Raw genomic sequence first — 13,974 nt, forward strand, 5'->3', positions numbered from 1 at the left:
TTCTCTTTAATCGGTACTTCTGATAGCACTTAGTAGTGACCCGGGAAAAAACAAGACTCAGTCATATTATTCTCATCCATAAAGAACTATTCTACTATTTCCTACCACTCAGGACCACGAACACACCAATACCAAATGCAAGGGAAAAACACAACATGGGCTAGTCAATTCGCTCGGATCAAATCTGCGGCCCGTTCAGCCACCGTATACACGGTGCTAATGGGATTCGCCTGCGAAATGACGGGGAAGACGCTTGCATCGACCACTCGAACATTGCTGACACCGTAGACCTTCAGATCCGACGCGACCACGCCGCCTCTCTCGCGGGGCAGCATCGCGGTGGTACCGCACGCATGGGCCGTTGGGATGGCCATGGCCTCGCGCACCAGCTGGGCGAGCGCCTCTCGATCCTGGGGCGGCGGCGCATCGACGAAGGGCTGGAGACGGGCCGAGTGGAGAATTTCCTGCAAATGCTGAACGTGCCGGACCATCGAATCGAGGTCAGACGGGTGGTTCAGGTACTTTGGATCAATCTGGGGGCTGCTGGCTGGGTCCGCTGACTGGATATGGACGCTGCCCCTGGAGAAAGGGAAGGAAGGGAAAATGCCGATAATGGCGAGATTGCCGGGGTAGATAGAGAAGTGGATGCAGGCGGACGCCTCGTTTGGGCCGTTCAGGATCCCTGCAATTGCTGCGTGGTTTGGGCCTTCGCGGGCCCGATCAAGAATCTCTTGCATGTCCATGGGCGCGAGGTGGATGAAGGCGTTAGCTTTCATGCCCGGGGCGATATCCTGGATGTCCGCATGCGCCTTCACCGGGGCTGACAGGACACTCATAGCGTGGTTTGTCAGGTTCTCTCCTACCCCGGGCAGGTGGACAAGTGGTGAAATGCCGAGGGTTTGGAGTCGAGCCTGATCACCAATTCCCGATAATTCGAGAATCTGGGGGTTGTTAAACACGCCCGCAGCCATGATCACCTCTTTGGTGGGTTTGAATAGGACGGTCCCCTGGGCTTCGATCTGGACCTCTACTGCCGTGGCAGTGAGATGGCCATTCGGTGCAGACGAGTCGAACAGGATACGAGTTACGCTGGCACCGGTGACGATTCTGACGTTAGCACGAGATGCGATAATAGCGCCATATCCGTTCGCTGCGCTGCTGCGATGTCCGGACACCGGGTCGATGGTCGCAGTATACGGTCGCGTACCAATAGTCGCCCCTTCCGACACCAATTCGTCAGCGTAACCATAGCCGTGTTCCTCAAATGCTTGCTTCCATGCGTCGAGCAGAGTGGTGTCGGCCCTCTCCGTAGGCACCGGGTAGCTCACTTGGATTGGTCCGGCTGTATTAGACTGAGGACCACCAGTCCTGGGATGCAATGTATATGCCCGTTGAAAACAGGGCGCCAGCGTTTCCCAATTCCAGCCTGGATTGCCCAGCGACTCCCAGGCATTGAATGCCGCTGGAGCCGGAGGCAGGAATATGCAACCATTGATTACCGAAGACCCGCCCAGGGCCTTGCCCGCCGCTTGATTGAATTGCCGAACGTTCAGTCCGGCCTGGTCCGTTCATTTTTAGCACATAGCCATTGTTAGTAGAGGAGGGTGGGGGGGGGGGGGGGGGGGGGGGGGGAATCCTCGTTACCTGCGGAGCCCCCTTGAGGTTCCAGTCCATCTCGCTCCCCATCAGAGACTCGTACACGAGTGGATCCTGAACGCGAGCATCACTCGATGTATCTTCACCGCGCTCCAGCACGACGATGCGCGTCTCTGGGTTCTCCGACAGTCGGCAGGCAACAACCAGGGCTGCCGTACCGCCACCGACGATAACATAGTCTGCCTCTTCCATGTCTGTAATAAAGCTAAGACCGGTAATCGAAATGATGGTTGATCAAAGGTCAATTGATCTGACGAGATGGGTATACGCTAGAGGACCAGTCTATGCTAAGGAGGTGGAAATGAGGGGAACTTTTAGGCTCATCCGAAAGGAACTTGAACTCGGCTAAATCAATGACCGCGTCCCCATCAAACCCCAGTAGTTCGACCTTCCTGTACCCATAAAGCAAACCAAACTAGACATGGCCCTTCTATTCTTTGCTACCAGTCCCGATGTCACGGTGGAGTCTGTTGGTGTCCCTGGCCAGGTTCCTCGTCCAATGGAACCAAGTGTATAGCGACAGTCTGTAGAAAATTAGACATTGCCTACTTTCGCTTTTCAATGCGTTTAACGAAACATATTGCCTAGGGCTGCTTTACAAGGACATATTGCCTGTCAACCGTAGATTTCAGTTATTATAGATACCGCTAGATAGACTATCTTCCTACATCGAGTTGTGAACGGGTCGGATTCGGGTTTTAAGATCTAGGTTAGGTTAGTGGGGTTGGTTGTTCCAACTCTCAGTTGAACCGTTGTTTGGTTGATATATATATATATTGTTCCCTCTATAGCTAACCTAGTTCTGCCTAAGGCGGAAATGAACCTATCTAGGCGGACGGTGAGCCAGGGCTGTTATCTGCCGGCAGTATTTCCAAGAGACCCTGCCCACCGCCCTGACAACCTAGGTTGGTTAGATTAGGTTAGGTTATGACTTGGTTACGATCGTTAGGTGATGGCACTCTAGGTAGGACGGCTTTGTTGGACCCTTGCTGTTGACCTCGTATTTGGGGACCCATGCTCTGTCTGCGTGCCCTGTTCTTTGTTCCTGGTGGCCCGGGATCCACAACTCGAACGGGTGGGTACCCTAGGAGCAGTTGCACCTTCACTATTGGTCTTTTCGGGAGGTTTTGGACATTCTCTTGTAAATGAAGAGGTCCGTTTCTAGGCTTCCGAGGCATCTGCCTGTTGCAGGCGGACCGAATGAGACATTGTTGGTATGTGGATACGTGTGGATTCCGAACGAGCCACGCATTCTCGGACTCCGTCGATCCAGACCTGAGGGTGGAAAAAGCCCCCGATGTCTGTCTAATGCGGGGCCAGGCCGAGATCCCTGTACGGCTTGCTGCCGGCCGAGCTATGCACCCACTCAGGTGCTTCCTGCCCCTCATCGACGTTGGTTTGAGGCAGATGCTAATGGCCGTATCAACAACGACTAGGGTCAATTTTGCTGACAGTGCACTCTATTAATAACGAGCCCCTCCGCCTGCTTACCTGCCTATTAAACCTCCCTCTAACACACTTTGACCGGAAATACTCGCCTCTCCGTCTGCTTTCACAGGGTTCGTCAATCTTACGTGCTTACGTTTACGCATCTACATTGAAGCGATTCCCATTTTACGTCACGCGACTATAATTCGTTCGACTGTTTTACACGATCACTCCCCCGCAGAGAGTCTGACACAATGGCCACGCCACCCTCGTACACCAAGACTACCCACACCGCCACATATGCTGGCATCAACCCAACTCAGCCGGGCCTGTCCACGGCGGGCAAGGTTGTGCTGATCACTGGCGCATCAGGCGGCATCGGCCGAGCCACAGCCTCATCCTTCGCTGCATCGGGTCCCCGAGCCCTCATCCTCCTTGGTCGACGCGCCGACGCGCTGGCAGAAACAGCCACGATTGTTCGCACCAGTCACGCAGAGGTGACGATTCAAACTCACGAGGCTGAGCTGTGCGATGCTGCGAGCGTACGCAATGCCATGAACAAGGTGGCTGCGGAGTTTGGCGGCATCGACATCCTCGTCCATTGTGCCGGCGTCCTGGCCCCCGTCGTGCCTCTTCTGGAAGCGGATCCGGCTACCTTTTTGGACGGCTACAAGACCACCGTTGTCGGTACACTGGTAACGGCGCAGGCTGTCGTCCTGGCAAACAGGACCGTCAGCGCCAGCGAGGACAAGCCGGTCACCTTTATCAATCTCACCACGGCCGGCATCCTGTTCCCCCCATTCCCCGGCATGGGAGCCTACGTGAGCAGCAAGATGGCCGCCGTCAAGCTCTTACAGTCCTTTGCCACCGAGAATTCGCAAGTGCGTCTTCACAATGTGCATCCTGGACTCCTCAGAACGGCCATGTCGGCCAAGCTGGCAGAGACGATCCAATTGCCATATGCCTATGATGACAGTAAGTATTGACTGATCTTGCTCTTGTATTCCAGTCGCTAACGATTATTCTTCCTTTGGCAGTCTCTCTTCCCGCCGATTTCCTTGTCTGGATTGCCTCTCCCGAAGCGGAGTTTCTCAAAGACAAAATCGTCTTCGCCGCTTGGGACGTTGATGAGCTCAAGGCTCGCCAGAAGGAGATTGTCGGCGGCCCGCCGGGAACTGGTGAGCTCTGGCTTGGCTACCAAGGATTCCCGCGATTCATCGCTGGCCAGCCTTTGCCAGGAACCCAGTAGGCGACTGGTACATGTATGGGAAGTCGCCCATCCCAGATCAAGGGGACTATTGCACGCGAGCGTTGATCATACAAGTAGATCAACGATAAATTCACACATTAGAGCGCTAGCGCAAAGATTGCAATGAAATGAATGCTAGAAAGTATATTGCTCAGACAAACATATTTGTTGAGTCCTAAATAAAAGAAGACAAATAAAGACTAGTCTCGTCATCAATTTCCAATTCCAAGGGGCACTTTCAAGGTCGTTATACATTGTCCCGCAACTAAGTCGGTATTGTCTATGGTCTAGCCAGGCTCTCCAAAACAATGCAAGATGTACTATGTACAGTAATATATCAAAATACGAGGAAATTCAAAGAACCATCCGTCTTGCCACTCCCTGAGTGACAGATTGCAACTTGCACCGAAGCAAAGCCGACACAGGCGCAACAACCCAGGTAGTGTGCTCCCAGCGCGCGCCACCCTTGTTATCCTGGCAGTACCTATCTGTAAACTGCAAAATGAGCCTGGCAATCTTGGACAGGTCGCCAACCTGACTCTGACCGTCGCCGGTCAAGCTGCGTGAAGATGACTGTGGCCGTGACCACATGAGTACATCTTCATTACATGAGACCTGGCTGATGGACATGCCATCATTAGTATACGGCCCGTCGTAGTTCACCGATCCTGGGTCGGAATCGGCATCAGCCGAGCAATGAACCACGTCCATGAGCGAAATGCACCCCGATGCCACCAGAAGCGCCACATCCGCCTGCTCGGAACACGGACACATGAGGATGGTCAGCAGCCGCTGGCAGGCCTCGGTAGCCGTCAAGCCGCTGCTGCCGTACGTGGGAGCAGCGGTCCTGCGCCGTCCCTTGCTCATTTCCAACTGCTCGACAATCGACAGAGCGACCTTAGTACAGTCGGTCTCGGCGGTATCCGCATCAAGCCCCATGCTCATTACATTACACGACGACGAGGATGATGACATTGCTGCAGATTGTGGCTGGCTATCCTGGTAATGGCTCATGGTATGTGTGCCGGGAAACCAGCCATTGTCGCAGCCCACCTGGTTGTCGCCTTGGCTCGGGATTCCGGTCGGCTCCATTAAGTGGCTGTTGCTAGTATTTGTCTCTGGTGCCTTGAAAAATTGCTGGGGGCTTTGGGCTCGAATTTGATCTTGACTCTGGCTCTCGCTCGCCTTCCGCCGTACGCGATGCGGTCGACCACCACGGCGAGCAGGGCTGTATGTGCACGAGCGGTTGAGGTTCACGCAACGCGAGCAAGTCGGCTTCTGCTTATCGCATCTCAGCTTGGACGCTGAGCAGACATCACAGGAGTCTTTTAGCTTTCGAGTGGGTATCTGGGGGTTGTAGGTCTCCATGTCTGCTGTGTGACGGCACTGTCCAACCTTCTCTATATAAATTCTGAGTCTAAGTGAGACTTGGGCAAGCTATCTATATCGAACCCGATGTATTACCACGGATCTACAGCGACAGGGGTACCCGTTTCAAGGCATATAGCGCGGAATTTATGGTTCTTGCTATATGATGCAATGTAACGTGGCTGTTCTACCCCGCGAATGGTGAGATTACGCCCAACTCCCTCACACCGCAATGCACCAGGAATACGAGTACGAATGCCAGAACCCCTGGTGAAGACGAGATTCTTCTATGCATGTACGGCTCAATCGTAATATGTAAAAAAAAAAAGAAAATACAAATAAAAAGCATTTAGGCAACTCTTGGCCGCTTGCCGGGCGCGGAGAAACTAAAGCGCTTACTGCTCAAATCAAGCTATTTAGGGCTTACGAGCGAGGGGTAGTAGGCTGTGCCTGATCCAATCCAGAAGACTTTCACACCCCCATTTCTTTCGTTCAGGCTCCCTTAGTCTGAATCAGCTCGATATATTCGAATCCACTTTTTGGCCCCCACGATAAGCGCGACAACATGGTGTCCTCGAGAGATTGTTTTCTGCTCTGTTGTGTTGGAATGTGGGTGGTTGAACCGAGGTTATTCTATCCCTTGCATGAATACGGATTCCAGAGAGAATTGCTATTGGTGTGGATTCATATGAGGCTCTCTCAGGCAAGGTCTACCCATCCTTCAAAGAGACATGAACCTTCTAGATGCTATTGATAGATCCAGGAAGGGTAGATATGACAGGAGTGAGCTAAAAGATAGATACGGATTGGTACCCTCACCCCACCTCACCTTGCGTTTGGGGTGGAGTTTTCCAGATTCCAGGCCTTGAGGGGTTAGAAATTAGAGGCCCTGGTCTGGGGACTAGATTTAGTACAGTGAAAAGCTTCGCTATCCTTAGTGGTCATCTGACCCCTCCTTTCGTCGCCATGTCAATAGGATGGCTTCTCGCTAACTATTCCTCAATAGGATCCAATCTTAAGATCGTATTCGGGTAAAACCTTAATACGGATCTGTACCAATACTATTCAGCGCCATTCAGTGTTCTTCTTTGCTCCTTTTGTTTGGGTCACGATTCGTGGGACCCTTTCGAACGCTTCCCACGAATCAGCTGACTCAGATCTCAAATCCCACCTCGTGTTGCTGCATGGTTATATGCATTCCAAAACCTAGCTTAGGTCGATCAATCTGACCAAGTGCAGCGATTCTTACCCTATCGTATACAATATTTGGGGCCAGTGTTTTTGGTACGGAAAACCCACGTTAATTACAAGTGTACCTGAGAGTCAAGAGGCAGTAGAAATTGTAATTTTAGAAAACGTTCATCTATGGTAATCACGTCCCTTTTCTCAATATTACGAAGGTGTTCATTTTCTGCTATTTATAGATCTATATAACGTAATATATGCAGCAGATATGCAGATGGTATCGACGTATGGTCACCGAGAGGAATGCCAACTTTTGCTTTACACGTGGTGGACAACTCTCCTAATTGGCAAAGACCGTAGTTCTAATCAACGAATACAACAGGCCTACATGGGAATTTTGTACCCACCAGGAACCTGTTTCTGGAAGACGCCCTTGGGATCATATCTCTTGCTGACAGCTCTGAGCTTCGCCACATTATCCGCGCCCCAGCTCTGGAGCACCTTCTGTGAGATGTCCGCGTAATTGAGGTAGATAAAGTCGATCAGATGTCCGTGCGCCTTCAAAAGAGCGCGTTGTTGGTTCACAATGTCCGTGATAACAGCCTTAACTAGCGCATCGTCTGCCGTGTTAGTGTAGGCAGCAGTCATATCGACCATCACGTCGTCCGTCTTTCCGGGCGTCAGACCGAACATGTTGGTGCCGTTCGTAACGGGATGAGGCTGAACCAAGAACTCGACGAATATGCCTTCCACTTTCGCGATCTTGCTTAAGCCCTTCTCCCAGATCTTGAAGAGTTGCATGTAAACACTAGGCTCCGGGTTGTTGAATGAAAAGGTTAGTTGGAATCCGCTAGAGAAGTTAGTTAGATTGTGGAGTATGGAACGGTAAAAGTGGTCATCTTTGCTGCTTACCGGTCCACCTTAGACGGGATATTCTCCCCGAAGTTCGCCACGACGTTGTCAGTAGTGTTGAGCTCTGCGACGCCCCCCAAGTTCGGAATCTCGGTAAAGGCGTCGTAAACGGCGGGTTCCTCAACCTCCCTTGTGTACCACATGGCGTCCGAAAGAAGGAGTTTACCGTCTACATAGTCCAGGAACATTCCCATCATGGCTGCGCCGTCGTGATTCTCCGGCTTCATAAAGTCACTGAAGGCTTTGGCGTGGGCCCACAACGTGGCATTTGTATAGTTGTAATTAAGCATGCTATACCACATCTTGCCCTGAGGAATAGTAGTCACATCAAAGCGTGTGACGATACCGAAGTTATTGGACCCGCCTTTCAAAGCAAGCCACAAGTCAGGATGGGAGCGTTGGTCGACATAGACGACCTCACCACTTCCGAGCACAACTTCGTAACCGTGGATGTTGTCGCAGCTGAACCCGTGCTCGCGTGAGGCGAAGGTAATTCCTCCTAATCAACAAATTAGCTATCGAAATCAAGGAATGTCCTTCAATGTGACTGACCTCCAGTGGCGAAGCCTCCGACTCCAATCCCGGGAATACGGCCTCCCATGACGGTCAAGTTGTACGGTACGAGCTGTGAGTAGGCGATATCCCATACTGCGCCACCTCCGATGCGGGCTATCGTTTTATCCTCGCTCAACTCTACTTGGTTGATGAGGCGCAGGTCCACGGTTATGCCGGACTCGATGTTCGCCGCGCCAGTCCAGAAGGTGTGTCCGCCGCCCCGAACGGCGAACTTACTCGTGCTGTTGTTTGAAGTCATCAACTTGACAAACTCGGATACTTCAGCAGTAGTGGTAGGCCTGAAGATACAATTGGGACTCAAGGCACGCTCTTGGTCGCCGTAGTAAGATGCGATGGACGAATTGTACGTTGTTGTCCCGGGGTATGAGATGCGGCCTGGAATCTTGGACTCGACGACTTTGCATGCATGATTCGTAGCGAAAGCAGTGGTTGGCAGTGCTACTGCGAGAATATGCAGAATAGCCCAATACATGGTAGCGCCTGGGCGATGCTTGAGGGAATGTCGATTTTGTGTCGAATGGCCTTTAGTTGGTCGCCGGTTTGCAACCAGCATAAAACAATACAAATAATATCAGCGAATTCTTATCCACTGAGACACAATCAATTGATAGAGGGAAGAGGCAAGGTGCTAGACAATTTGAAAGTACACCTTGGCACACTAAACGATAGTCGATGATCAGGGCTTGATAAATTCCACCACGTGGTCAATCACAGTGTACAGATATGACCCCAACCTTCACGAGGATCGTTCTATAAATATGTACCTGCATAGAAATCAAATGTTCCTGCCAGATAGGGCCGGGCAATTGTGCATAAACCACTGCACGTGTGCGTGTAGAGCTATCGTGGCTCGTAAACCGACTCATACGATCCATAGCTAAGCCTCGTACCAAAAATAGCGGAATACTAGGCTCGGAGGTGCAAATCCTTCTAAAAGCATGTAAAGTACATTAGTGCCTCTCGCTTCAGCAACAGGGATTCTCGGGTTCCGACATCTGCGGAACGGGACAAGACGCCTTGTATGCAGTCAGCCACAAATACCCTTCCGATATAATTAGTCCTACCAAGCGAACGCCTCAAGACGCATTGCCACGTGTTATTTGGCGTTAAGATAGCTATACGACAGTCTACAGTAGTTGTAATTGTAGTTGCAGTATTCCCTAGGCTCTTCTCAGAAAGCTGGATGTAAACCCCTAGCAAGCATTTCCAATCTAGCTAGATGGAGTCCAGATACATACGTTAATTCTCCCTGCGTTTCAAATCTGGTGTATATTTAAATTTATTGACGTGTCCTATTTCTAATCTACGTCCACGCTTCAATCACTAAAAAAAAAAAAAAAAAAAAAAAAAAGAGACAAGAGAAGAAAGAAAGAGCCATATATCGTATTTCGTACACGTCGTACATGTGCTAGTCCTTGATGATGTCGTAGTTTAGGCGCCAGCGCCCTTACTGTGTACATCAATTGTGCAAGATGGGTGGCACCACTGTTCGCAAGTTGCTATCTGAGTGGTTCAGTGCAGAAGTGAGCGCGCGTAACTGCGTGTGGAGAAAAGCAACCATTCTGGCTCGAACATCACTCAGCATTAGGCCACTGCTTGGCTCGTTGACTGCCGACGACTGTCCTGCGTGACAGGCCATGTCTCCAAGGACGACCTGTAGTTCCCGAAGCATGCCCGAAAGGACTTGACGAATAAGAGCAGTCTCCACGTCCTTGCTCAGACGGTGAGTGCCAATGAAGAACTCCCGTTTTCGAGTTTCAGCCTGGCTTACATTGGTGGGTAAGACGGCACTGTCTGCGGTCGAGTTGTGGCGGTGACTGTATATCTCCATAATATTCCAGTACCAAGCAATAATATCAGAACAGAGGACGGTGACAATGAGAAGCAGCTGCGGGTTTCCGTAACAAGAACATTTGAGTATGGAGCGGACCGCTTTCAAGGCGGACTGGTTCATGGACAGAATCTCGTCCGCTGCAGGCGATAATTGAGCCTGGCGACTGCCATCCTGGCCCCTCATCCCCAGGATGCAGGAGCTTGAGCCGGCATGCATAGTTCGGAGGACCCCTGTGGCGAGGCTGATACAGCATTCTTGTGGGTTCTGGCAAAGGCGATCTTCCTGGGAGCAAGTGGTCTCAGGAACCGTTGAAATGCTGTGATCCTCCGTAATCAGGCTCGGAGCGCAATCGTCGGACAGATTGTCTGTGGACGATAAAGCATCCAAATGCCACTTCAGCGATAAATCTTTGGTCTCGAAATGGGAAAAGTCAAGTGAGTTGAAATCGAGCTGCGAATTGCCCAGCACGTTGTGAACTGATGAAAGAGGAACTTCGGCACCCAAAAAGCCAGCCGATAGAGGAAAAGGATCCCCGACATATTGAAGCTCTGGTTCAGCTGCGACTTCCATCGCGTGGTGAGTGCTTTCGCGGTAGTGTTATGATCGTGTCGCAAGGTGAGGTCTTGAAGTTGAAGGTGTGGATGAGCAGAGATAGTAGAGATAGACGCCATGATACAATGTAGACGCGGGGAAAGATCGGGTTATAGTTTGCTCCGTTAGCCGCAGCCCCGGGCCGCCTTCTAGATTGACCTCGTATCACAAACGACTGTGCTTATCTTCTTATTGGCGCTCCTCCTCATAGCCCCAAAGCTAGAACGACCTTGCCAACAAGTCCCTTGCTGATCAAGCCTAATTGGGCCCAGTCAACACCACCCTGGCGCCCGTCTAGTCTGAAACGAGGAGAGAATGAAGAAACCCGTGTGCATGTAACCTCATGTAGAAGGCATTCCGCCTAGCGTGGGCGAGGGACGATCTAGATGCCCCCTAGCGCCATCTCAAGCACACTAATATACTTTGAACCAAGGCCCTCTTTGGAATTCTCACCATCGCCGAGGCTTGCATCTTGTACCACACAGCCACACCGGGCTTTTATCGGAATGACGCGAGTAATAGTCACTTAGGCAACAGCATGATACTAACAATTAAAAATGCGCTTATGATGCAGCAGCCACACCCGATATAGTAGGTCTCAACTGCAAAACCAGAATCTGAGTCAGCCGCAGCAGACCGTGGCAATGATCCTATCAAGGCACGTCTAGATTGAACAGTCAGTGAGAGGAAGCACGGGCTTGGATTAATTCTGTAGCTGGAATCAGAGTCTGGCTTCAACGTAGAACTGGTGTGTCCGCTGTAGTAAATGAGGCATTGCGTAAGACACCCGCTGCCGCGAGGGCTGACGATAGGACCTAGAAGCGTACCCACAACGAAGGACAGACACCACACGGACATATTTATTTGGTAGGAATTAGGTAGAAAAGGGCTACTGTATAATGTGACAGTGGAGTCCTTGGACATAGCTTGGTGATATGATATGCTGACCTTTCTAACAATCAGGGCTTCGCAGGAACTCTATCAATGGGAATCTGTTGGCACAGGCCAAAGCCGAGGCCATCAAGTCTGCCCAGGAACATATCCATGCATATATGGAGGTAGTCCTATATCAGAGAGATTTCAAGAGGCTTACAGAATTGGAGACGAAGTTTGGAAAGGATCAAAAGTTGACGGAAGAGGCAGAGGTCCGGTTATATGACCGGTACATAACCGTTCGAACTAGCATCCTCATCCAGATGCGCAACGTGGCCTGGGCGTACAAATTTGCTGTGTTGGACAACGAACCGATCCAAATCGATCCACTGAAGAATGTGCAGGATTACCGAAAGGACCTCTCTGACTTGGTTATGAAATTGCAAAGGTTCAAAGGGCAGTAACCAGGTGGTCCATCGCGTAAGTCCGGCTGATCAAAGGGGTTAAATCTTGCTGACGTAGGACTATACAGGATTTGACACGAAGATAATACCATCCCAGAATGTGAGCTGCCTATTGGTCTACCTCATCGGGCTTCCTCGATTCAACCCTACTGACATCTCCAACTACCGGCCCCGTACAACACCCAAATCGTTGAGCAGCTCAAAGCCTCTCATAAAGGCACTTTCACCTTTATCCCAAAATCCCCGAAAACACACGATCACAGTCCAGCTGGTCCATTCTACGACGGGTCTCACTTTCGCATCAATAAGTTGGAGGTCACGCTAACAAGTCGGATTTTGCATTCAAGATATCTACAACCGGGGTATACAATGATATACGGAAATTGGACATCTTCACGTTTGTCGGCCATGTGTTCTCCCGCGAGTACTCGTATAATATTGTCGAGGGAAAGCCTGTCATGGATACGGCATTCACCATCAATACAAATGAGTACAGCGCACCACCGCCATTTACGACCTGGACAGTCGAAATAACGAATCCAGGGTCACTGGACCTTTCTGGCCTCACTTCGATGAACCTTCAGTGGCATGGTGAGAAGTACAATGAAGAATTCTTGGGGTAGCGGATGGCCTTTTGCGGGATACTAGTTTTAGTGAATTCAATTGCTAGACTTGATGCTGACTTTTGGGCTTCGTGTGAATGTCAGCTGTTTCCATGTCAAAGTAAAGAATGCCCTTGAATGTAGAGCTGAGCTGGTCTCTCGGTATAGCGTCAGACAGGGGTCACACATGTATTGAGCCAATGATGATCCAAGTCACTGTTATTCTGTCAAATATTAGATGAGAATCTCTGTCTCCATTCTGATTTTGTTCACGCGAGTCTGTGTGATAGTATTCCCAATCTCTTTGGTCATCATCCTGAGACTGATACCTTTCATCGCAAAATATATGTTGTTCTTCCAGCTGCACGATATCTCCATGGTCAAACCTACATATGTCTTCTTGTATTCGGAGCAACATGTCAGTGAGGCTTAGAGTGATGTCTCCGGTCCTGATCGAATGCACAACTAAAACTCGCAGAAGGACGATATTCCCTTGTCCTGACTTACATCTGTATATGCCAAGCAGTTAGATTGAATGAGTGCTTGCAAATACAATAGTATATACAAATTCTCAGGTTAATAGTATGCTTCTATTTCGTGTATCCATAATAATGCACCATTTCTATTCCTCCAGACAGGCTTTAATGACGCATTGTGGATCCCCCGGAGCCGACCAGACCTGAACGAGCTTGAGAGGTGGTTTCACCGAGATCAATAGCTTATTCCACTGTGTCTAAATATACTCTATTCTGTTAGTGAAAAATAGTATAAGTATATCTATATTACTTTTTATTATTAACTTATTTTTATCAGCAAGGATTAATTATTTATAGGAAGACGTGAATAAGGCTGTATAATCTTTGTAATATTGGAAAGGACTTTGCGCGAGGCAATATTATTCTAGGCATAAAGGATCGATTTGAGGTAGTATATATCAGCCCCTAGATCAATATTAGTAGTTTAATATAAAGAATGTTTATTAGGCGAGCTATTGCTTCTCTTTCAGTGTTTGTGTTATTAAAGAACTATCTTTTGAAGTCTGCTTTGTAAAGAAGTTATGTGTAGTTGGCTTAATTCAAGAGTTAAGCTCAGCTAGAATACTAGCTATAGTTTCTAAGAGGTTTTATAAGATTGGTTTATAGTCTAGCTTAAAGAATATATTTATAAAGTGCTATAGATTGATTTTTTACTTACTAAGCTTCATTAAAACTAGACTTTAGCTTATAAAGATAATAT

At 49.7% G+C, this 13,974-nt stretch overlaps 6 protein-coding genes across 6 annotated transcripts; 2 read left to right on the forward strand and 4 right to left on the reverse strand.

The window, feature by feature from the left end:
• Window positions 1-36: 36 nt before the first annotated feature.
• Window positions 37-1,963, reverse strand: F9C07_2213892 (choline dehydrogenase). The gene is made up of 2 exons (XM_041292693.2): window positions 1,645-1,963; window positions 37-1,559 (listed from the first exon to the last, which is right to left on the reverse strand). The coding sequence occupies exons 1-2, from the start codon at window positions 1,846-1,848 to the stop codon at window positions 165-167; spliced, it is 1,599 nt and encodes a 532-aa protein (XP_041147335.1). The 5' UTR covers window positions 1,849-1,963; the 3' UTR covers window positions 37-164.
• A 1,375-nt stretch (window positions 1,964-3,338) lies between these two features.
• Window positions 3,339-4,333, forward strand: F9C07_6606 (putative short-chain dehydrogenase; the record flags this gene model as incomplete). Its single annotated transcript, XM_041292690.1, has 2 exons — window positions 3,339-4,059; window positions 4,122-4,333. 2 exons carry the CDS (start codon window positions 3,339-3,341, stop codon window positions 4,331-4,333), a joined length of 933 nt encoding a protein of 310 aa, XP_041147336.1.
• Window positions 4,334-4,687: 354 nt separating this feature from the next.
• Window positions 4,688-5,701, reverse strand: F9C07_6605 (uncharacterized protein; the record flags this gene model as incomplete). Its single annotated transcript, XM_041286263.1, has 1 exon — window positions 4,688-5,701. The coding sequence occupies one exon, from the start codon at window positions 5,699-5,701 to the stop codon at window positions 4,688-4,690; it is 1,014 nt and encodes a 337-aa protein (XP_041147337.1).
• A 1,379-nt stretch (window positions 5,702-7,080) lies between these two features.
• Window positions 7,081-9,755, reverse strand: F9C07_2284545 (putative oxidoreductase). The gene is made up of 3 exons (XM_041286264.2): window positions 8,351-9,755; window positions 7,799-8,297; window positions 7,081-7,736 (listed from the first exon to the last, which is right to left on the reverse strand). The coding sequence occupies exons 1-3, from the start codon at window positions 8,925-8,927 to the stop codon at window positions 7,271-7,273; spliced, it is 1,542 nt and encodes a 513-aa protein (XP_041147338.2). The 5' UTR covers window positions 8,928-9,755; the 3' UTR covers window positions 7,081-7,270.
• Window positions 9,756-9,833: 78 nt separating this feature from the next.
• F9C07_6603 (uncharacterized protein) lies at window positions 9,834-10,778 on the reverse strand (the record flags this gene model as incomplete). Its single annotated transcript, XM_041286265.1, has 1 exon — window positions 9,834-10,778. One exon carries the CDS (start codon window positions 10,776-10,778, stop codon window positions 9,834-9,836), a length of 945 nt encoding a protein of 314 aa, XP_041147339.1.
• Window positions 10,779-10,807: 29 nt separating this feature from the next.
• Window positions 10,808-13,079, forward strand: F9C07_2245260 (uncharacterized protein; the record flags this gene model as incomplete). The annotated part of the gene is made up of 3 exons (XM_071510035.1): window positions 10,808-10,823; window positions 11,763-12,152; window positions 12,205-13,079. The coding sequence occupies 2 exons, from the start codon at window positions 10,808-10,810 to the stop codon at window positions 12,134-12,136; spliced, it is 390 nt and encodes a 129-aa protein (XP_071364297.1). The 3' UTR covers window positions 12,137-12,152; window positions 12,205-13,079.
• Between the last annotated feature and the right edge of the window lie 895 nt (window positions 13,080-13,974).

The sequence above is a fragment of the Aspergillus flavus genome, chromosome 5, assembly GCF_009017415.1.
Source record: "Aspergillus flavus chromosome 5, complete sequence".
Classification (NCBI taxonomy): Eukaryota; Fungi; Ascomycota; class Eurotiomycetes; order Eurotiales; family Aspergillaceae; genus Aspergillus; species Aspergillus flavus.

Excerpts from the sequence above, each read along its gene's own strand:
- F9C07_2284545 (XM_041286264.2), bottom strand. The coding sequence starts at position 8,927 with ATGCTGGTTGCAAACCGGCGACCAACTAAAGGCCATTCGACACAAAAT. Across the intron at positions 8,298-8,350 it reads CGGAGGCTTCGCCACTGGAG|GAGGAATTACCTTCGCCTCA; the intron begins GTCAGTCACATT and ends TTTGTTGATTAG. Across the intron at positions 7,737-7,798 it reads ATCCCGTCTAAGGTGGACCG|CGGATTCCAACTAACCTTTT; the intron begins GTAAGCAGCAAA and ends TAACTTCTCTAG.
- F9C07_2213892 (XM_041292693.2), bottom strand. The coding sequence starts at position 1,848 with ATGGAAGAGGCAGACTATGTTATCGTCGGTGGCGGTACGGCAGCCCTG. Across the intron at positions 1,560-1,644 it reads ACCTCAAGGGGGCTCCGCAG|GCCGGACTGAACGTTCGGCA; the intron begins GTAACGAGGATT and ends TGAACGGACCAG.